A 23,063-nucleotide genomic window follows, 5' to 3' on the forward strand; every position below is an offset into this window, starting at 1 on the left:
AACCCATTTAGTTTAAACTTTAATTTTATAATTTTGTGTTGGATTCGCAGGTCATGTAAAAAATTGCTAGCCCCACACGCGACTCTTGAGTTTTTAAAAAGTTCAATACAAAATTAGCGTGTTAGATGGAAGTGTCTGATTAATCTAATTAAATAGACCAAATCAGGGTTAACTTATATAGTGTTATACCTGTATTTCAATATGACCCAAGCCCAATATGTGATATAAGGACTAACAATTTTTTACACGATCCATGAATATGAGATGAACCCAACACTAAATTAGTCAATTAGAGTAAAGGGATTTGACCCATTTAATTAAATAGGTGAAATTAGATTTGACTTATATATTCTTAAATTAAAGTCTTAATTATTGAATTTCCAAAATCATTCATACTTTTTTACGAAAGTATACATGATTCTTGTTGTTAGAGAAAATGACATTTATAAAACATACAAAGTGAAACAGAAAGAATAACAAATAGTTAAAACATTGATAAAATTCCTTGGTTGTATTGTACAACAGTGCAAATGATGACAAATCATGAAATTGTTGCTCAAAATAGTTAAATAAATTGCCTCAGCTCATGGTAAAAGCACTTTAGGATGGCAGTGAAAGCATCCTTCTACCTTCTCTAGGCATTGTTAAAGCTTCACGCATGATCCAAATTCCAACTCTGATACAATATGCATGCACATACATCCACAAACAGAAAAACTGATCGAAATCATAAGGTAATATAAACTCGATTTCACTCACCGTTCAAACACAAAATCAAATATGTGTGTGTTTATTCTTGTGCATAAGCAGGCACGCATGCTTGCATGGCAGTGTCTTGTGTATTTGCATGAGTGTGCTACGTCCGTTACGAATAGCAGAAAGTGCAAAGAAAAACAAACAAATATACTGGTGCCCTCCCAAGTATTTATTGTATGATTAACAAGTATTACTATTCTCTTATTAGGCCATTTTCCAATAGAGCTGTAATTTGAATAAACAATACAACGAGCTTAAGTGAAAGCTCGATATCTATAAAGAATATACAACCAGCCAAAGGCAACTTGTGTATGGTGAAGCCTGACTGATGTGCAGAAAATGCCGGTTGTACTGGGAAGGGGTTGAAGTCAAAACCTTTCTCCTCCTGCTCCAGGAACAATCATCAACAATGTCAAGCACTAGTTTGTTTGTCAAAACATATCCAACTAATCAATCCGTTCGAGATTGTACATCACCATATCCTCGAGAGCTACTCTAAAGGCACTTTGAGGAAGACATTGGAGATTTTGGATTGCAAGATCAGCCTTCTCTTCGGCTAATTCTTGTGCTCTCCTAATGCCCCCACAACTTTTAATCAATCCAATGGCTTCATCAAGGGAACCAGGCTCACTAAATTCAGATTCAATTATTTCTCTCAGTTTTGGCTCTTTCTCCAGAGCAAAAATCACAGGTGCAGTCAGGTTCCCTTTCACAAGGTCACTGCCTGCTGGCTTCCCCAGCTGCTCTGCTGACTGCGTAAAATCCAATATGTCATCTATGACTTGGAAGGACAGACCAAGATTCTTACCATATTCATACATTTTCTGACTAATACTGCTGTCAACCCCACTAAAAATACCAGCTCCTTTGGTACTAGCAGCTATTAAGGAGGCTGTTTTGTAGTAGCTCTTGATCAAATATTCTTCAAGTTCCGTGTCACAATCGAACAAGCTAGATGCCTGTTTTATTTCACCACTTGCAAAATCTTTAATAACCTGCAATTGCAGTAGTAAAAGTATAAATAAACTAAAGGTTGCAAGTTTCTAACCTATGCCCTCCTAATTGTGAATTGAAATGGCATTTAGAGAACACCATCAAAGGTGGTTGCAAAGGCTTCTGATATATGAAAATTGATGGAATTTACCTGGCTGATGAGCTTAATTACTTCCAGGTTTTCAAGATTTGCAAGATACCATGATGATTGTGCAAACATGAAGTCTCCAGCCAGCACCGCCACTCTTGTACCATACAGTTGATGAACAGTTTCCTTCCCTGCAAATAAGCATCTTTCAAATTGATAGGGGAAAATGTACAGGAACAAGGAGGGGGGATGACAAAGAAAAAGAGCAAATTTGTCACAAATGGAAGCGTGGCAGATCAGATGGGGTGCAGCACCCTGGCAGTTCACCACGTTTATCCTTGAAACGGTCTGATCATGCTACTTCACATGTGGTGGTTTAACTTGTTTAGTTTTTTAACTTGCATTTATGGAAAGACTGGCCAGTCTTTATTTCTTTGCCCTTCAACATAAGCTGCCAGCTCATCCAGGGTGTAATAGATAGAAATCCCTTGGGAACCCAATCGTGCCATTTTGTCTTTAGAAAAGCTTAATTTTGAGTTTTGTACGACATTGAAATGCATCTTCTTTGTCAAATGTAGTAGGATTATTGTAAAGTTATGAATTCATCCCAATCAATTTTCCATTATCATTGTGATGATTGTCTCAATTTAGAGTCATGGCTCTCACCCAAAGGACTGAACAAGTTGTACTGCAACCACAAAGAGGAGTGCACATAGATTTAAGTTGAAAGAAATTTGAAGAGGTAATTTCCAAAGATTAAGACAGTAAGTAGAGATATGACGGCATATGAGTTTGAGTGCTGGGGAATACTCCATTCTGCACAACTTCCTTTACAGAACTATCTAAGACATTTCTTGAAGAATACAAAAGGCATTAGGGAGGAGGGAACTGCAAGTTCATATAGCAATGTTAGACCTTTCATGTGGATTACATGGAAATGTTCAGCTGGATCTCAACAGGTGGGTCCCCCCACACAGAGAGAGAGAGAGAGAAGAACATAGGTATCTGAAGGAAAAAAAACAATTCACATCTTTGCCTGGTTGAGTAGCAATCTGTGCAAGAGTGCCTATGAAGGCTGATACATTTGTTGTCACATGATGTTAGACCTTTCATGTGGATTACATGGAAATGTTCAGCTGGATCTCAACAGGTGGGTCCCCCCACACAGAGAGAGAGAGAGAGAGAGAGAGAGAGAGAGAGAGAGAGAGAGAGAGAGAGAGAGAGAGAGAGAGAGAGAGAGAGAGAGAGAGAGAGAGAGAGAGAGAAGAACATAGGTATCTGAAGGAAAAAAAACAATTCACATCTTTGCCTGGTTGAGTAGCAATCTGTGCAAGAGTGCCTATGAAGGCTGCTACATTTGTTGTCACATGAAACATTTTCTCCATCTCTCTTTTGTTATATCATTAAAAAGCAAACACAACGCAGAACTAGATGCAGGAAGCTGTGAGAATTACTAAATATCTATGGGTTTTTTTTTTGGTAAGATCAGCTACACCCCCTTTTTCACCCTTTCAGGACTCAGGTTCACAAGGTGTAACTATATGCATTTGACCACCTATACAACACTCCTTCCTTTCTGCCTGGGAACAGATATTACGGAAGACAAATCTCCAGTCACAACAAACACTGGTAACCTTTATTCTTATATGGATGTCTTTCAGTGAAGTAAGGAGAAGAGTTTCACATAATTATGGACCATTTGTTGTTCAGACTCCTCAATTAGGAGTACAATGCGAAAATGTAGATCCGGAAACTAACAATTATTTTGACACGACATACAAAGAATCACTATGAACATTATAATGCTCTTTACCAGATTGAAATTTCTCTCACCGCACATTTTAGATAAAATATTTGCTAAACAGAAAACACCCACCTGGTAGTTGTCAACGGCCAATGTTTTTGAAAAAAAAAATAAAAGTGGTATGAAGGTTCCAAAAACATGGGTTTGCTTGAAACTGCAAGCAGTACAAATATGTGTTGGAATAGCTAAACTATCCCAGCTCGTATTGGAAAGGTGCTCGAATCACAAAAATGTGGTGTCAATATGATATAAGAAGCAACTTTCATTTAAAGAGTCAAAGTTTACCTCTCCGTATGTCGCTATCATCTAGTACATCATCATGTATTAAGCTTGCAGTATGGATCATCTCAATTATCTCTGCCAAACGCCTATGCTCCATGGTAAGTTCCCTGGGTAAAGCAGTATTAAATGAAGCTTGTGTTTGTTCAAAATGATATAGAACAGAGCATTTTGAGAAAGGATATTGGATAATACTTACTTTAAACCAACTAGTTCTGCTGTTGCTCTTGACACTAGGAACACCAAAGCTGGTCTCATTCTCTTACCACCAGCACCAAATATCTGCTCTGCTGCAGACATCAGAACTGGGTTTTCTGCACCAACAATCTACCATAGAATTTTTTGTCAGATGCAATACGAAGAATAGATATTCAAATGATTGCAGACATGGGTAGTTCCACAGAAGTGAGAATTGGAAAAATATAGGAAAAAGTGATGGCTACAGTATTTTTTAAATTACTAAGTAAACGCATGAAGAAAATCAAGCAAGGTTTAAATTCATACACTTGTTTGAGGACATAGGAAGCAAGATTTTGAATTAAGGTGTATAGTATCTCTGCTCAGATACTAAGTTTATGAGAGAATCAAACAGTCCTATATGACAGGATTAAAACCTGCAACTCTCAAGGTGTTACAATCCTATAAAATATAAATAAAGATGCACATTTGCCATGGTAGAGGGGCAGCCCCACAGAAATAGCCATCATAAAATGAGTAAAAGGGTTTTAGAAAGCCCATATGATGGAACTCATGCTATTTGAATTTTTCCTTTGTGCTATATCTTGTCATTCTTTGCTTTTATGTCTTCTCTGATAAGTATAAATGGCTGCTTAACTGGAAATAATATCATGTTCATAATTTGATCGTAACCTAATAAATTGTGAAGACAGGAAAAATGATTAGATTTATTCTTTACTACTTAATTATGTTTTTTGATAAAAAGTACAGTTCTTTCATGGTAAAGAACTTCTAAAACTTCTAAATATATTGATATAATAGATAGTTCCATAGAATCACGCCAAATAATCATATACAAAACACCAAAACACATGATCATCACCATCTCTGCCAATGACAAACCACAACAACCACAGAGCACTTGGGCATCACTGCCCAACCATAAAAAACCGATCTCCATTGCCACAATGCTATCACTACATCTTCCTAGCTGCCTCCACCATCATTACCCTCCTCAAAGTTGACTTTTACCACTACCAACAAAAGCAGTTCAAGAATACTTTCTTGCTTCTGAGTGGAGTATTGCTTTCTCACATGAGTACGTATATACAACTTTCACTTCTTGGGGAAAAAAAGAAAAAGTTGAAAATGCAATCTCATATACCAAAATGATCTCATAAACGGATAACACACATTATTTTCACTTCCTAAATAGTTGCAACAAAAAGAATATAATCAAACTCAGCAGGCGTTAATCAACAAACTTGTTATGATCCTAAGTGTCCTACATGGCTTAAGTTTAATCTTAACCATGTATATATAAGCTCTTAGGCACCCTCCCCTTCAAGAGATGAGTTCTTCTCAAGGTTTGTACCATTTGATATCAGAGCCAAACATCACATCACGAATTAAAGTCACGGAAAGGGCGACCTATAAGATAGAGTAGGCCGCAATAGACATTGGATTCGGAAGCGTGGTGGTATGTTACGATCCTAAGTTGGCTTAAATTCAATCTATTTTTTTTTTTCTTTTTAAAAAAAAGAAAAGAAAAGAAGAAGAAGAAATTCAATCTTAACTATGTGTATATAAACTCTTAGGCACCCTCTCCTTGCAAGTTAGTTTACAAGGATGAATTCTACCCAAGGTTTGTATCAAAATAACCGATAAAAATTAAAGGACCAGTAGGCATGACAGCATTCCTAGGAAAAGTATATGGTATAACGACACTTTAAACCATAAAATACCTAAAATTAGAAGACCATCCAACTCTAGGAGTTTCAGGAGTACTCACTGACTGAAGATTTTGGTTGAGAATCTGGAGGTCCTCGGCGACCACTTCAAACAAGTTTGTCAGTGAAATAGGACTTCTTGACTCTTTCTTCAGCCCCAACACTGATGGAGGACCTTGAGCTACCCCTGTATCGGTGCAACATAAACAAGAACTATCATTCATAGTATTAACACATAAAAGATAATAACACAAGCAGCAAACCAAATCCAAACTATGGTTTAGCACAAAATTTAGTACCATTAAGCAGAGTGTCGGGGGTCTTCGTCGAAGACACTCTACACTGAGCGATGCCCCGCCGTCTACCAACCAGTTTCCTAGCCCCATAACCTCGACTACTTCTTTTGCAACTGGACTGCGCATAATTTCTTACTGAAGGGCGGTTAAATGAAGCATTGGAAGAGCAGCGACAAGGAAACAAATCAAGCACAGTCCTAGCGGAATCAAGGTTGTGGCATGTCATTGACATCATTCTGAATCAGACCCAGAAAGGAAAACCAAAAAATCTCACTCTCAAATAAAAAACCCAGACGGAAAATACGCTCAAATTCCCATGCCAAAAATTGCCAGCAAGAGGCTCGCCACTAGAAGTAAGAAATTTTGAAAGAGAATGAATGAGATTTCAAATGGGTCTTTGGCTCACAAGTTTCTCTCTTCAGAGAGGGAATACAATTATACAAGTGGAATTTATATTGAGTGGATCCAGGAAGCCCACATGCCACATGGTGTACTTTAATTGTTTCTCATCGGTTGAAGAGAGTGAGGTCAGGGACGAGCTTTGACAAAAAGACGAGTTTTAGTTATGCTTATGTTAAGAGTTGAGTGAGAGGCAACGAACAACCTTATCTGTGGGTCAGCTACATGAAATAGTAGTTGGTGGTCAAATGGGAGCCAAGCAATCATACTCCTTTTAAGTATTGGGGGCAGGATCTTGGGTATCAGGTTTTGCCATTTGTGTTGGCTACCGATCTTTTTAATATAAGAGCATCTCAGGCATATGCTCTAAATTTTATAGAACTACGTTATACATCCCCTATTATCTAAAATTCATATAATAATATCATACATCACCACCGTATTATCTCTTTCTTATCTTTTGTAATTATTTAGCGAATAAAAATTGATTTTTTTTTTTTTTTGTTGGAAGACCACAACACATATTTTAGGAGATAATAGAAAGATATATAACATCAATATTCAAACTGATATACTGCATATATTTAGCTAATAGGACTTTCAACGGCTCATGTAAAAGAGAAATGATCCCTACACTCATTTCTCACAACAGCTTCACAACAAGCTGACGTGGCTGGTAATATTTTATTATTTTTTTTGTTTTCTTTTTGTAATCTTTTTTTAACAGCTTGTTGTGGAGCTGTTGTGAAAAATGAGTGTAAGGATCATTTCTCCATGTAAAATACATTTTTTGCTACACTGATTAGCAATCTTTGTGTCTTGTATTACTTGATTTCAAGTTAATCTTGTCAGTGGGGCCCAACTATTTTATATAATCCCATCATATTTTGGATTTGTGCTTTGCCGACTTGGAGCTTTTCTATTCCAAATTCTTTTTGTAATTGTCACCTTTTGGACTCTTCTTGTTTTTTTCTTGGTTTCCTTCTCCAAATCGATGTTGAAGCCCTTGTTGTCTAGCCGACTTTCACCATCTATAAAAGAGATTGCAACTATTCGGTCTAAAGTATATGGCACGTCGTGAACGAGGGAGGTTGTGCAATCTCACTTGTAGTTTCTCACTTTGTTGTGTCGTAAGGCACTTGGTGGAAAAAATAGAGTTCTTCTTTCTTTTTTTCTTTTTTTTTCTTTTATTGTGCGAGAGTGAGAGTGAGAGTGAGATTTGGGTGTATTGTGGCTTTGGGCTTTGAGTGGTTTTCTCCCTATTATTTTTTGTACTTCATCTTTTGATAGTGAATTTCATTTGGATTGTCTCCGCCAATGAATGTAGGCATGTTAAGCCGAACCACTTAAATCTTGATATCTAGTATGATTAATTTATTTTTATTCTACTCTTTTTTGCTTCTTTGGTTCTTTGGGAATCCTAAATTCATTTTGTCACAACAAATTGGTATCAGAATTTGGGTTCTTTAATTTTGCAGGATGGCTATTGCAAAATTTGAAGTAGAAAAATTTGATGGTCAGAACAGTTTCAGTCTTTGGCGCATCAAGATGTTTGCTTTGTTGCGACAACAACATTTGGTGAAGATTTTGGATGAAAGGTGAAAATTGCGGAACTTGGAGAAAAAGCCCACAATTAAATTTTGTTGTCTCTTTTAATTGAGTTTTGAGAGAAGTTGTCAATGAAAAAACTGTCGCTGGACTTTGGAAGAAGTTAGAAAGTTTGTACATGAAGAAGTCTCTCGCTAACCGTATGTTTCTTAATCAATGGTTATATACCCCTCAAGATGCAAGGAGGTACGCCTCTTCGTGATCATCTGATGAATTTAATAAATTCTTATGAACTTGAAAAATATTGATATTCAAGTTGATGATGAGGATAAAGCCTTGATTTTGTTGTGTTCACTACCTAGTTTCTTTGATAATTTCATTAATTCAATGTTGTACAATAGAGATGCCATCTCCTTAACGGACGTTAAGTCTGCTTTGAATTCTATGGAGTTGCGAACAAGATTGAATAGGGGAAAGGTAATGATCATCAGGCTGAGCATTTATTTGTTAAGGGTTGTTCAAAAAATTTCTCTAATTCTAGAGGTCGATCCAATGAGAGGGACTTAGATCAAGGAGTCCGATCGCAGAGAATGGTGATCCACAAAAAGAGCAAGAGACCAATTTTGCGACTGGTAGACAAAGGAGTCAGGTTAGGCCACTTTAGAGATATGGCTATGCAGATTTGGTAGCGTATGCACTTACTGTAGCAGAAGATATTGTGGTCCAAGAGCCTTCCACACTTTCAAAATCTATCAAAAGTAGTGAGTCTGCATATTGGATTGTTGCCATGAATGAAGAGATTGAGTTTCTTCATAAGAACTATACATGAGATTTGGTGAAATTGCCAAAGGGTGCTAAGATTGTTGGGTTAAGGAGATCGTTGCATGGCTTAAAACAATCTCCGCAATAGTGGTACAAGCACTTTGTGTATTACATGCAATTGTTAGATGATTCTTTTGTTTATTTTTTACTCTATGTGGATGTCATGTTTATTGATGCTAAAAGCATGTTTAAGGTTAAGAGATTGAAATCTCTTTTGGGTGATGAGTTTGAAATGAAGGATTTGGGTGGTGCGAAGAAAATCCTTGAGTTAGTAAGTACTCTGTATGACGCACATTTCAGACTTTCAGCAGTGTTAGCACCACAGAGTGAAGAGGAGGAGGAGCGTTCCATGTTGCATGTAACTTACTCTAGTGTAGTTGGGAGTTACACCAATCTAGATATTTCACAGGCAGTCAGTGTTTTTAGTCCTTGCAAGGTTTATTGGCAAACAGTGAAATTGATACTCCGTTATTTATGAGGCGCTAAAGACTTTGGTTTAGTCTTTGACATAAACAATGGTATTAGTTCCAGTATCATTGGGTATGTTGATTCAGATTATGCTCGCGATTTGGTTGACACAAGGAGATCACATTGAAGAAAATTGCTACAACAGGAAATTCAACGAATATGTTGACTAAGCCAATTCCGGTTCTCAAGTTCAAGAGTTGCTTGGACTTGATTATTGTTTGTAGTTTCTGTTAGTGAATTTCTTTGTACTTTTTGATAGTGAATTTCTTTCGGGTTGTTTCCAATAGTAGATGTAGACTTGTTAAATCAAACCAATTAAATATTTGTGTCTTGTGTGATTGATTTATTTTTATTCTCCTCTTTTCTATTTCTTTGGGGATCCTAGATTCGTTTTATCGTGACACTTTGAACAATCACTATAGCAAAATGCTCAAATAGTTTATTCATTCTTCCTTCATTTGTTTGTGACCGTTGAGAAAATATGAATATTTGAAAATATAACCGGTGAAGGTGAAGGAAGAAGACAATGGGCATTTAGTTACAAGGCTTATTAAGGTAATCGGTGTTACAGGTGTTAAGTTTAAGGTGACTTGATGTGGTGACTTTTAGCCCTTAGATCTATTTTTAGCCATGTATCAAAAATCAGCGAGAAATTGGGAGAAAACTAGTAGCATTTGAATGGGAGGGGATCTCATCCTCATTTAATGTAATATTTTTCAAGTTCGTTTTAGATATCTTTCTTGATTTTGTAAATCTTCATTAAATTACATATTTTTTACGTAATTGTACTATGACCATTGCTCCTCTTTCCTTACTTTTATCTCTCAAAAAGTAAAGTAACAAAATATATTTAAAAAACGTTATCGTCCGCAATTATAAGATAATCATTTTTTTGTCAATAATTAATTTTATGATCAAGATTTAAAGTTGATGCATTTCATATTATTTAAGTTTTTAAAAGAAGTGCTAATATTGACTTCATATACATCATTAGATACATCAACTTTAAATCCTGACCTTCCATTTGAAATGGATAATATCAATTTCATTTAATGAAAGGGAGAGGATCCTATCCTCATTCTCTAATCATCTTATTTTGAAAATTAATTATTAGATCTATAGGACCCACATGTGAATCTTACAGATCTAATGGTTGATTTTTTAAATGAAAAGATAGAAGAAGTATATGAGAATAAAAGAGAACATTTCTTTTATTGTTAAGAGCTTTTTTTTTTTAGGTTATTTTAATACTATTATTTAGTGGTCTTATTTATTTATTTATTTATTTTTTCCTGAGAGGTATGCATTACCTTAACTGTTTATAGGCTTCTAAATTTCTAAGAGTAATGTTACACACACTCCCACTTCTCCACACTCATTTCTCCACACCTTTTATTTTATTTTTTTATTGACATGTCCACACAAGAGGGGGGAGGGGAGGGGGTATTCGAACTAATGACATTCATTTCATAAGGCGTGGTCCCCAGCCGATTGAGCTACCCCTTGGGGACATTTCTTCACACCCTTAAGTGACTTTTAAAATCACCATTGGGTTAAAATCTAATAAAGATCTATATCAAAGTCAATTGTAGTTTTAAAAGCCACCTAAGGGAAGGGATGAAGGGAGGGGGGGCTGGCCAGCCCCCCTCCCCCAATTTCTTTTAAAAAAAAAGTTATAAGGTAAAATATAAAAGTTTAACTTACTGGCCTTTGTCCATAAAAGCTTCTGGCTTCGTCCCTGCCTAAGGGTGTGAAGAAATGGATGTGGAGAAGTATTAGGAGTGTGTGTAGTATTACTCAAATTCTAATCATTCTGAAAATAAAATAAAATAAAAAAAGGGGAAAAAAAAGAGATAAAAAGCATCTTATAAAAAAAAAAAAAAAAATCCGTAAATCTAAAATAAATCCATGAGTAAACATGTCATTAGAGATTTTTCCCTTAGATTTAAAAAATTGAACTTGACTATTTAATTTTTTCGTGGATTTAAAATGGGTATGTATTTTTTGTCTCATATAGTGACACCCGTTAAGCCATTTTAGCATTTTTTTTTTACCACATTATATTAAAATAATAGTTATTTTATTTTATTAAAAAATTAATATTAAAATTTTGAAAATGATAAAAAAAAATCTAAAAAAGTATATATAAAAAAGGTGGGTTAGCGGTTGAGCCACACCCCTGTGTCTCTAAAGGGGAAGGGGGCACTCCCCCACCGCTGGGGTGTAATCGGAGCGGCCACCCCTACTGCTAGGGTATAACGCTCTGCTTAAAACATGTGGCAAATCTCTTTTACAAAACCACATGTCTACATATTTATATGTATGTATTATTTTTTTTAAAACAAATACACACACATGACAAATCTCTTTTACAAAACTACATGTCTGCATATCTATATGTATGTATTGTTTTTTTAAAACAAATACAGACACACACACACACACCCACTTATATGCACAAAAGCAAAAGGCTAATGCTGTTGTTTTACAAGACACCCAAAGAAACTTTAAGAGTTTAAAATGTTCAATTAAGGGCATGGAAAATATTAGGGTTTTCAAAACACTTGGGATTTTAAAACTAATGTGCACCATTCAAACGGTCTGTGCATTATCCCAACAGTGCACATTAGAACGTTCGAATGATAATGAGTAGTGGGTAGCAAAATTTTAGGAAATTCGTCCTAACAGTTGGGACAACCATTTGAGTGATGACAATGTGTATGCGGCAATAATATCTCCAAACTTAGAAAAACACGGGAAAACACTTGTAAAACCCAAAAGAAGCACTAACCCAGCCATTTGGCTCACCGCCAACAACCCGAGAGAGAGAGAGAGAGAGAGAGAGAGAGAGAGAGAGAGAGAGAGAGAGAGAGAGAGAGAGAGAGAGAGAGAGAGAGAGAGAGAGAGAATGAGAAACAAGCTTATCTTGTGGCTTTGGAGCTCTAAGGGAAAAAGCTAGCTCCCACCTTTGAGGTAAGAGAGCTCGATTTGGTCTTACCTCATGTGTTATAATCTATGCTAGAATTGTGTATTTCGTGTTAGCTTAAGCACTTCTTGTATTTCCTTAATAATATTAGAAAGTTAGGTCCTTTAGGTAGAAATGCATGAGCTTTGCATAAAATTTTGAGACTTTAAGGGCTAGCTTTCGTTTTGGAACTATGTTAGTGCATGATCCCTTACTTTTCATCACATCAAGAACAACCTAGGTTGTGTAGCTAAAGGAGGTGAGAAATATGGTTATCCACCCTCAACTTCTTCGAAAGAGGGGAATGAGGGTTCATGCTTGGCTTGTTCGTCGAAGATCCTCCCTTCCACTTCTTCTCAGCTTATTTGCGGCTTTCAAGGGCCTCCACTCAACGAGGGGGCATTCTTGGCCTTCAACATGTCCTTCAAGGCTTGAGGAGGATCTGAGGCACTAACGACACCTACGACAGTAAGCCCCTGGTAGGAAATGTATTCTTCCAAGTTCTCCATGGTAATAAGGACGTCGGAGGAGTTGGATGGGTCTTGACTCTCCTTAGCCGTAGCCATCCACTCTAGAAGCTTATTGGTCCACGATCCCTTATCGACTTCGGAGTAGATGTAATGCCCCAAGAAATTAATTAACTAGTAATTAACTTCATAGTTCGTCTCCCAGTCCCATTCTACCATTCTACCAGGAATGGGACTCAGGGATCTCTACTCCTCAAAAAGAGAATACTACACAATGAAAACATAAGATATTTTATCAACATTAATTACAACCATAGCATCTACCAAGAGTCATTACATAACTAAAATCACACTATACAAATCATTGATATAAAATATCCAAACTAAATCCTTAATACACAATCGAGCCTCAAAAGTTAAGCCTACAACATTACCCAAAAGTACTAATTACCATGAGCAGCCTTCAAAATCCTTTAATCAGTCCTTGAACATAATTCGATCGATATCACTACACTAAGAAGCGGCATCTACTTCGAGGTCCATCTCGAATCCAACATCTAAAGGTGGTCCAACTATAAAACAACATGTGTTTCATAGGTGGAAAAGATATAAGCGAAAGCCCATGCGTTAGTGAGTAATAATACACATAGTGACATATTATCATGTAGTCAAATTAGTTATTTATAAATCACATACAACAATGCAAGGTTATAGTTTGTCATTTGAAAATTTCATCATGGATGTAGTATATATATAATATATGTTGTAATAAGAGAATCATATCATAACTCAACACCATATGGTCTACCTAGGATATTAACCCCTTCCTGGCAGGGTTGGCTTTGTCCTAAGGGACCTGTAATACAATATCTGTGCCTCACATATTGTACGCTACTGTCCATCATTAACAACCTGATTGAGTCAGACCTTGGGTGGCCTAAGCCACTAATGATGTCTGAATATAGTGACCACCACTCAAGCATGGTTGTGCCAGTCACAAAAATCATAGGATCCAAGGCTAAACATAAAAATAAGCCTTTGACCATAGGGTTAACCTGTATAGTATGCCCATGGCCGTTATCCCGCACGTACCGGTGTACCATGTCATACAACGCAATTTAATCTTCATCGTATTTTACATGCATACTTTTATGTACTCATCATTTTCATTATCTTGTAATTAATCACTCATTTCACAAAATAGAGTTCACAGTACTCAAAAGTATTTTTCATGTGAGATGTAAACATGCAGGTTTAATACATAAAATAATCATGGTATGCGAAAAAAATATAATAACAAGTATCCGTCTGAGTTTTTACTCACTTGTATCATAAAGCTCACCGTAAAGTCCTCTTGAGGCTCCATAACCTTAAAATCTAAAGACCTATCATCAATCCCAATCTTGAGCTAAACAAGCCCTAAATCCTGAATGAGCTTGAAATAGGCTTTCTGCCCGTTGGTCAAATGTTCGGACATAAGGGTCAAACCAAGGGCTGAGCTAGCACTGCCCTTAGGGGTCCATGGCAGCCCCAATTTTTTTTTTTAAACTCTTACAACAAAATTATTATTTTAATACTCTAGCCCTAGTCCCATCTGATATAAATTTATATAGATTGTAACATTGAAAGCAATGTTCAGTGGCTCCATGGTTAAACCTCTCTTGTACCGAACTTGGGGGAAAGGGTTCGAATCCCTTCACCTGCAGAATCTGTTTTGATTATTCAAATGTTTACATTAAAGCTTTGTTTGTTTTGACGTAAAATCTTTTTAGTTGTAAAATATTTTCAATGAAATCATTTTTCAGAAAAAATGATTTTCCTAAAAATAATTTCCGGCGTTTTGCTCATACGAAAAAATCACCAACGACAAAAAAAAACCAATGACAAGATTCCGTCACTGGCTGAAATCTGGCCAGTACAACCGAATTCTGGTGTACTGGCCAAATTCTGACCAGATTTGCCAGAATTTGGCTTGGCTGAAATCTGGTGGCCTACGCTGGAATTCGACCATTTGTGCCAAATCCGGCCAAACTGGCCGGAACCTGGCAAAGGACAACCATATTCTGGCCTTACTAGCTAGATTTCGACCAGCTTTGCCAGAATCTAGCTTGTTCGGCATACTAGCTGGATTCCGGCCGTACTGGCCAGATTTCGACATGTTTTGTCAGAATTTGGCTTGGCTGGAGTCCGGCGACCTCTGAAATCCGGCAATAGTGCTAGAAATCGCCTGATTCCGGCGGTCGCCAAATTTTGGCTCGTTTTGTTGGAATCAGGTGGCAGTAACCGGCGCCGAAATCCTGTGATTGGATACCGAAATTCGGGGACCTTAGGCAGTAGATTCGGGTTACCAACAAACTTCAATGTCCGACGGTGGCAGATTACTACAAACGTGCCTACAAGAATAAAGAGTTTAAATCCGGAAAATTATTTACAGTTTTCAAAACTGTAAATTGTTTTCCAAAAATTAAAGAGGCTTTTACGGTCAAACTAAAAATAATTTCCGTTGACCATTATTTTCGCCCCCACCAAACACCGAAAAATGCCGAAAAAACTTCTTATGCGGAAACAAACGGAGCATTAGTAAAATTTTAATTGCAAAATAACAGTTGTAGGGTTCAAACTTGCTCCTAACAAGTAGAGAATGAGCACATTTACCATTAGGGCAACCACATAGGTTAGATGTGAATATAACTTATGACTATATTAAAAAGCAACCGTCGTATATAGTTTTTGCTAAATGTAATCTGTAAGGAATTCGTAGCACGTCTATTTGTGTCAAGGGTCCTTGATCTGTAACTGCTCAAGACATCATCTTACCACCTTTAGAAGTTAGCTATCTTTTTGCTTCTAATCCTTATTGTTCTCACATAACGATTTCTACTCTTACACTTTATGTCAAATTGATTTATGGCTTATGACATGTAATTTTTGTGTAAATTTATGACTTATGAATTAATATGAAATTAAATTTAAGATTTTCTGTTTTTGTGTACATTTCATTACTTCGAAAAAATGTGCGTGCACCCATGGATGGAAATTCTATATTTATTTATGTAAGTTCGGACCCTTCACACAAGAAATCCTAGTTTCGCCCCTGGGTCGAACGTTCGGCCTCGACATCGAATGTTTGTCCAGTGCAGGGTCAAATGTTTGGTGTTGGGGCAGAATCCTATTTCCAAACCTATAAGACACAAAACCACTTTTAAAAAAGTCCTAAGGTTTTAACATGATCCCTAATAAAGTCATAAGCCTCAATAACACCTTCATGAAGAACTTGGTACGTTAAACCTCATTAAACTACTAATCAAACACTAATCAAGTATTAAAATCAAAAACCAATTACAGATACAAAACCATAAGCTAGGGCATAAAAATTAACTAAACAGCATAACAACAATTTAAGAAACGAGTTGGGCTAGAGAGATGTTACCTCCTTTGAAGAACAGGAACCAAGAGAGCTCATTCTCTCTCTCCAAAACACTCTCTCACTCTCACTCTAGGATCATATTGAAAGAAGGGGCGGAAATGAGGTGAAGGGGCAAGGGTATAGGGTATTTATAAGCCTAGGGCATCTGAAGATAAGGATGAGTTGTTCTTACACATTTCTACTAATCATCCAACGTTCGGTCACTTTTTTCGAAAGTTTGGTGTACTATTTTATCCATCAGTTTTAGGCCAGTTTGAACATTTGGTGGTACTTGGTTGAAAGTTTGGTGTACCCTCAGAAAAAAAAAAAAAAAAAGCTGATTCCTAAACAATGACATACGTCAATTCATCGAACGTTCGTTGACTGAGGATTCAAACTTTTAGTGTGCAGTATAGCTTGGAGAACTCCTACCTAAGGGTAATCTACCTCTTGGTTTTCATACGTGTTTTAATGTTTGAATTCGTATCTAAGCATGCTTGGTTGTTTGCCTAAAAAAAAAATGATTTATTAATGGGTTGTTATATAAAAATGAATCTTGTATGAGAATATGAGGATTAAATTATAAACTTTATATCCCATAATAAATAGTAGCTTAATAGCTATATCACAATGTTTTTAACCACTTTTGCATGATATTTACACAGTGCATGAGTTAGGTTGAAATAAATAAAAAGTCGCCATATTTGAATGTTTTAAACGATGTATGAGAATGAACTTAGTTGATATATGCATATATGATATAGTATGTGTTCTATGACTTCTATTATCAGTGAAAGCTAAGCTATTTCATGAGATTAGGTTTATAATTGATTTTCTAGGTTTTTAGTTACTGTCACAGGAGGTGGAACATTCGACCCTCGAGAAATGAACATTTGATGATGCCCAAAAATGGTTAGTTAGGGTTTTAATGATGGATTAGGGTTTCGACCGCTTGATTAGGATTTTATGAGCTAAAGATTGGGACTTCTAGTGTGATTGTGTCTAATATTAGAGTACGATTTGCAATGATTTGGAGACTAAGATGTCCGGGATTGAGGATGAGCAATTAAGGTAAGTAAATGCTTATGGAGCTAATCATTTTCTGTTGTACCCCGATTATTAATTATGGTTGATTAAGCTTTGGATTGGTTAATGGGTTTCTTAAGATTCATTAGGGTTTGTTGGAAGTGAGGATGTTGACTTTTGCTCCAGGCTGAATGTTCGGATATTCTAAACGTTCGACCGTATGTCGGATAGTGCAGAAATGGACAATTGACTGTATGTCGGCAAGTTCGACTAAATTACATCAAACATTTGAGAATCGTATACCAAACGTTCGAATGTGTGCAACACTGTAAAAATCAGCTCATCCTTATCCATACTACTTTTTGAGCCTATAAATACCCCACCCCCTTTGGCCCTTTTCAACCTATGTCTGGCCCTTTTGTTTAGTTTGTTCATTGTGTGTGTATAAGGGTGTTTTGGAGAGAGATAATGAGCTCTCTTGTTCTTGTTCTTCAAAAGAGGTAACATTCCTAACTCAACTTGTTTCGTTTGTTGTTGTTATGCAATTAGTTTGTTTTTATAGCATAAGCTCGTAAGTTTTAGCCACTAGATGGTTTTGTTGGCCTTAATATTACTTTAACAATAGTTTTGCATATTGATCATATTAGACGTACCAAGTTCTACATGGAATTGTTATTGTGGCTTAGGACTCTGTTAGAGATCATGTTAAGACCTTAGAATTTGCTTAGAAGTGGTTTGGATTGGTTTTGGTTTGAAAATACGTTTCTGCCCAGCACCAAACATTCGATCCTCCCTGATCGAATGTTTGGTGTCATGGCTGAACGTTCGACCCTCTCTGTCTGAACATTTGACTTTCAAGCAGAAAGCCTATTTTGAGGGTATTAGAACTTAAGACTAGTTTTAGCTCAGGATTAGGACTAATGATAGGTTTTTTCACAAATTTTGAGGTTGTGGAGCTTGGAGAGGACCTTTCAGATGAGCCTTATGATTTAGGTGAGTAAAAACTCACATGGATACTTGTTATTATTTTTTCTCGCATAGCATGATTTTTTTTGTATACCAAACAGGCATGTTTACAATTCACATGAAATACATTTTTTTTTTTAATTACTGTGAACTCTATTGTTGAGATAGTTTCCAGCATGGTGACGTGTCAGATGATAGTTCTCCTGAAGATTTGCTTTGTTCTTTATGATCTGCAAAATAATAAACACTGCGTCGGGGGGGTGCCGACGATCCCCCTCCGATGCCAAAGTCAGATGGTAGTTTGAATATGAGCAGACTAATTTTTAGAAGCATAGAATAGCATGTACCTTAATATCTGAAGAGACTCTGGTATTTATAGAGACTGAGGAGCAGTTAGGATTGTTCTCGGTTTGTACGGGGATCGGTAGTTGAGAAAGACGTGGCCTCAGGCGCACGGACATTTCGGGTTCCATGACCGCCTATCTCGGGCGCACGATCCTTTATGGGTGACATGTTTGTCGAGACAGTTCGGGCGCACGATCTAGTTATGTATCGTGTGTCATGTCCCTTAAATCTCGGGTAATACCGAGATGTTTGAGGACTCGGGTGTTACGAGGTATCCGGGTCGACCACTTGAGTCGGGTGGTCGGGTCGGTTGAACCGGTTGGGCCCAAATGATTTTGATGGGCTTTGATAAACTAATATTTTCCCTAACATTTACCCCCCAATTCTCTTATGCAAATTTTGTGCGTAAGGGAATTTAGGAACAATTAAATGGCCTTAACTTACTGCAGATTCCAAAAATGAGTCGGGTGCATGCTACCGGTAAGGTTCCAATTTTTCAGTCGTTACTTCACCCGAAGAGTGTCGGTCTGGAGGCCTTTGGAAGTCATCTTTGGAAAAATCCCGCACTTTTTCAAATTCTAAATTTCAAATTTGCTCTCACATTTAAAATCTCAGATTTTGGAATCGGCTAACGTATGCAATAAGGTGCATTTAATGCGATTCAACGTCGGTTCGACTTTTGAGGCTCGGGACCAAGAACTGAGTGTTCTGGATTGACTAAGAGAGACTTGGAATCAGGAGCTCAAGGTTCGTTGAAAACAGCGAAAAAAATTGCAAGGCTGGCATTTGACTGAGTTGTCTGAGTTATTCTTGAGGGTGTTGATTATTTGACCGTGGTACCGTACAATCCGAGGAAGGTAGCTCGTATATGTGACTGAGTTGTCTTTCAAACTGGTTGTATTTGAATCATTACCAAGTGAGATAATCAGAGTGATTTAGTTGCCTTCCCGAACTGGTTGTATTTCAAGCCGAGAGAGACAACACTTTGAGTTGAACCAAGTCTCCCCCAGTGTTACCGAGGGAGACAACACTTTGAGTTGATCTTGTTTGAGTTGAACCGAGTCACCCCCCGTGTTACTGAGGGACATGATCGGGGTGTGTGTTTAGAGCCGGTTGTGTTTCAAACCCTGTGTTACCGAGGGACATGATCGGCTGTGTGTTCCGAGCCGGTTGTGTTTCAAACCGAGAGAGACAACACTTTGAGTTGATCTGGTTTAAGTTGAACCGAGTCACCCCCCGTGTTACCGAGGGACATGATCGGGGTGTGTGTTCCGAGCCGGTTGTGTTTCAAACCGAGGGAGACAACACTTTGAGTTGATCTGGTTTGAGTTGAACCGAGTCACCCTCTGTTACCGAGGGACATGATCGGGTTTGTTGTAGGGGTTGCCTCCCCGTATGGTTTGTTGTAGGGGTTTCCTTCCCATATGGTTTGATGGCCCGAGGCTTATGGCGGCTCGGGGACGAGAGTCTTTGGTACTCGAGACTCGGCATGACGAGACTTTTGTCTTTTTCTCCTCTTGAGCTTTTCATTGGAGTTCCTGTATTAACACAGCACACAGAGACAAACAGATCAAAAACAAAATCTTGAAAGATATGCTTTGAGTGACCATTGATTCTCGTGAAGCCTCTAGCTGTCACCGAGAGTGGCGGCGTTAAAGCTCCTTTGCATGTTGCGCAAACTTGGGGTAGTGTAGCTTTTTGCTGCTGTAATGTACCCCCCATTGCTGCGACATAGAATTCAAAATGGTTTTTATTTTTTTTTTATTTATTTTTTTATTTTTTTTTATTTTTTATTTTTTATTTTTTTATTTTTTTTTATCTCGCTTGATAGAGACATCTGGCCTAAAAAATATTACCCTCGCCTGCGTCTAAACGGCACATATGTAGCAGAGTCTAGCAATTAACAATTTTTTAATGCAAAGTATGCAAAATTGCACTGAGATTCAATCATGCAACTTGATATATAGTCTTCTGTTTCACTTTTCTATTTCACCGGGTAGGTACATGAAAGTTTAGGATATTTGTTTTGTACTACCAGAGGAAAAGTTTGTGGGTACTCCCCAATTTTTAGACTTGATGTGTAATCATTTTTGCGGTGAGAAGTTAATTTTAAATTTCACTAATTAATGCATGAGATATATATTTGCTGTCTAAAAATTTATGAGTAAGCTAGCATAAACAAAAATGCAAAGAGTGAACTTATCTCAATATTCTGATGAAGTTGTGCATTGGGGCTTCTCGGAAGAGACCTTTGAAATGTGCCATCGGATTGGACTCTCGGGAAATTAGACCCTCAGTCGAATTTGAGCCTCGATCGGATTGCTCCCTTGGCTCAAAATGTTTCCTCAGCTCGGGATGATCGGTGGCAGGGATGAGATCCTCGACTCGGATGGAATCCTTGGCTCGTAATGGACCCTCGGCTCGGGATGATCTGCGACTCGGATAAGATCCTGGACTCGGATACAATCCTCGGCTCGGAGTGGATCATTGGCTCGAGATGATCGATGGCTTGGATGAGATCCTCGACTCGGATGGAATCCTTGGCTCGGAATGCACCCTAGGCTTGGGATGATCTGCAACACAGATGAGATCCTCGACTCGGATAGAGTCTTCGGCTCAGAATGAACCCTTGGTTCGGGATGATCTGCGGCTCGGATAAGATCCTGGACTCGGATGCAATCCTCGGCTTGGAATGGATCATCGGCTCGGGATGCACCCTCGGTTCGGGATGATTCATGGCTCGGATAAGATCCTGGACTCGAATGCAATCCTCGGCTCGGATGGACCTTGAGCTTAGAATGCACCCTAGTCTTGGGATGATCTGCGACACAGATGAGATCCTCGACTTGGATAGAGTCTTCGGCTCGGAATGAACTCTTGGTTCGAGATGATTTGCGGCTTGGATAAGATCCTGGACTCGGATGCAATCCTCGGCTCGGAATGGATCATTGGCTCAGGATGCACCCTCGGCTCGGATGGACCTTGGGCTCGGAATGTACCCTCGGTTCGGGATGATCTGCTGCTAGGAATGCACCCACGGGTCGAAATTTTATCTTTTGAGACGTTAAAGCATTGTTGTACAAGCCCTTGCTGCCGACAGGGAGAGTCTAAATCCATAGGATTTTTCAATGCGCTATTGCAAATGCTCGATCTGAAAGTCAAATTAGTATCTTCATAGGAGTGATTAGTAATGAACATGGTATAATCCCCATGTCTCGTGCCAAGCAAGTGGAGTTTATTTTGCAGTCTTGACTTTATGAGAAAATGCAACTCATATTATGTGCTTAAAAGTTTCATCAATTCGTCTCGTAGTGCACATGGAAGATGACAAAAGGCTAAAAGTATTGAATATGAGGGAAACAGAGCTCCAGTTGATAGTTCAATATACAGAGATAAAGGGAGAGTTCGGACTTATCTGGTAAATTCGATGAAGGCAAACATCAGTTGGGATGGAGATTTGCGTGATGATTTTTTTTTTATGTGTTGTTAAGGCTTGAATGTTTTGTACTTCTACATAGCCGCCTCCGAGTTGAGAAGTCTCCTTCAAGCGTCTGAGTCAAAAACCATCAGGAGCACTGACCTGTTATCACACTTATGGATCCTACAGAATCATTAAACCGATGATGACCCACGTCTTGTGAGGCGGTGCAGGAAATGTAGCTAACGAACTGGGTCATCCCGTTCTCGAAGTCACGTAGATCGTCTGGGGAGGAACATCGGCTGCAACGATGGTCTCTAACCTGTGGCGAGGACTTTGGTAGTCTGGACAAAGGTGGGACCGTGGAGCATTAGATCTAGTTCGGGCTTGCGGCTATGCCAGAGCTGTTGACGTCATTGGCTTGGTTCTTTTCCAAAGAATGTTTTCTACACGTCTCGGAACTGTACGGCTCTAGAACCCGCATCTAGTGGCGCCCGAGGAAGACGACTCAAAAGTGGCAGCTATGTTGAAACAGCAGGATCTGGCTTGATCTGCATCAACTTCGAGAAACCTGTGGGCTTTAACTTGGTGTCATTTGGAGCCCTGTTCTTATGGGTCTCATGGTCATGTCCCATGGCCTGTAAAGCTTGTGGGTGGGGACTGTAAGTGGTGATTGGCGTCATCCCGGTGGTTGAGCAGTGCTGGGACGGTGCGGCAGTGTTGCTTCCGGTAGTGCTGAAGGTCGGCAGAACAGTGAGCCATTTCTGAATTTTGGCTTAGGCCTAAGATCTAGGACCGAGCCCAGCGCTTATGGAAGTTTCAGCAATGACTGACCCGGGGCTGGCCGAGGAGGCGTCATTTCAGTATTGGTAGTATGGCAGTACTCCCACTTGGGCACCTTTGTTACAACTTGATCGGACGTTTCCATCCTGCAGGTTGCTGAGATTACTCGTTTGGTTTGGCCTTTCTAGTAAACCTTTTTTTTTTTTTTTTTTTTTTTTTTTTTTTTTTTTTTTTTTTTTTTTTTTTTTCTTCTGGAGCACTTGGTGGCTCTGTGACCATGGTTTTTCGAATTTGCAATAGTAACGTGGCTCATCGTCGGGCTTCACA

General features: G+C 38.2%; 1 protein-coding gene across 1 annotated transcript; it reads right to left on the reverse strand.

The window, feature by feature from the left end:
- Positions 1-904: 904 nt before the first annotated feature.
- LOC133875754 (solanesyl diphosphate synthase 1, chloroplastic-like) lies at positions 905-6,701 on the reverse strand. The gene is made up of 6 exons (XM_062313984.1): positions 6,127-6,701; positions 5,890-6,014; positions 4,120-4,247; positions 3,927-4,030; positions 1,901-2,028; positions 905-1,751 (listed from the first exon to the last, which is right to left on the reverse strand). The coding sequence occupies exons 1-6, from the start codon at positions 6,356-6,358 to the stop codon at positions 1,203-1,205; spliced, it is 1,266 nt and encodes a 421-aa protein (XP_062169968.1). The 5' UTR covers positions 6,359-6,701; the 3' UTR covers positions 905-1,202.
- Positions 6,702-23,063: the final 16,362 nt, after the last annotated feature.

Source organism: Alnus glutinosa, chromosome 8, assembly GCF_958979055.1.
Source record: "Alnus glutinosa chromosome 8, dhAlnGlut1.1, whole genome shotgun sequence".
Taxonomy (NCBI): domain Eukaryota; kingdom Viridiplantae; phylum Streptophyta; class Magnoliopsida; order Fagales; family Betulaceae; genus Alnus; species Alnus glutinosa.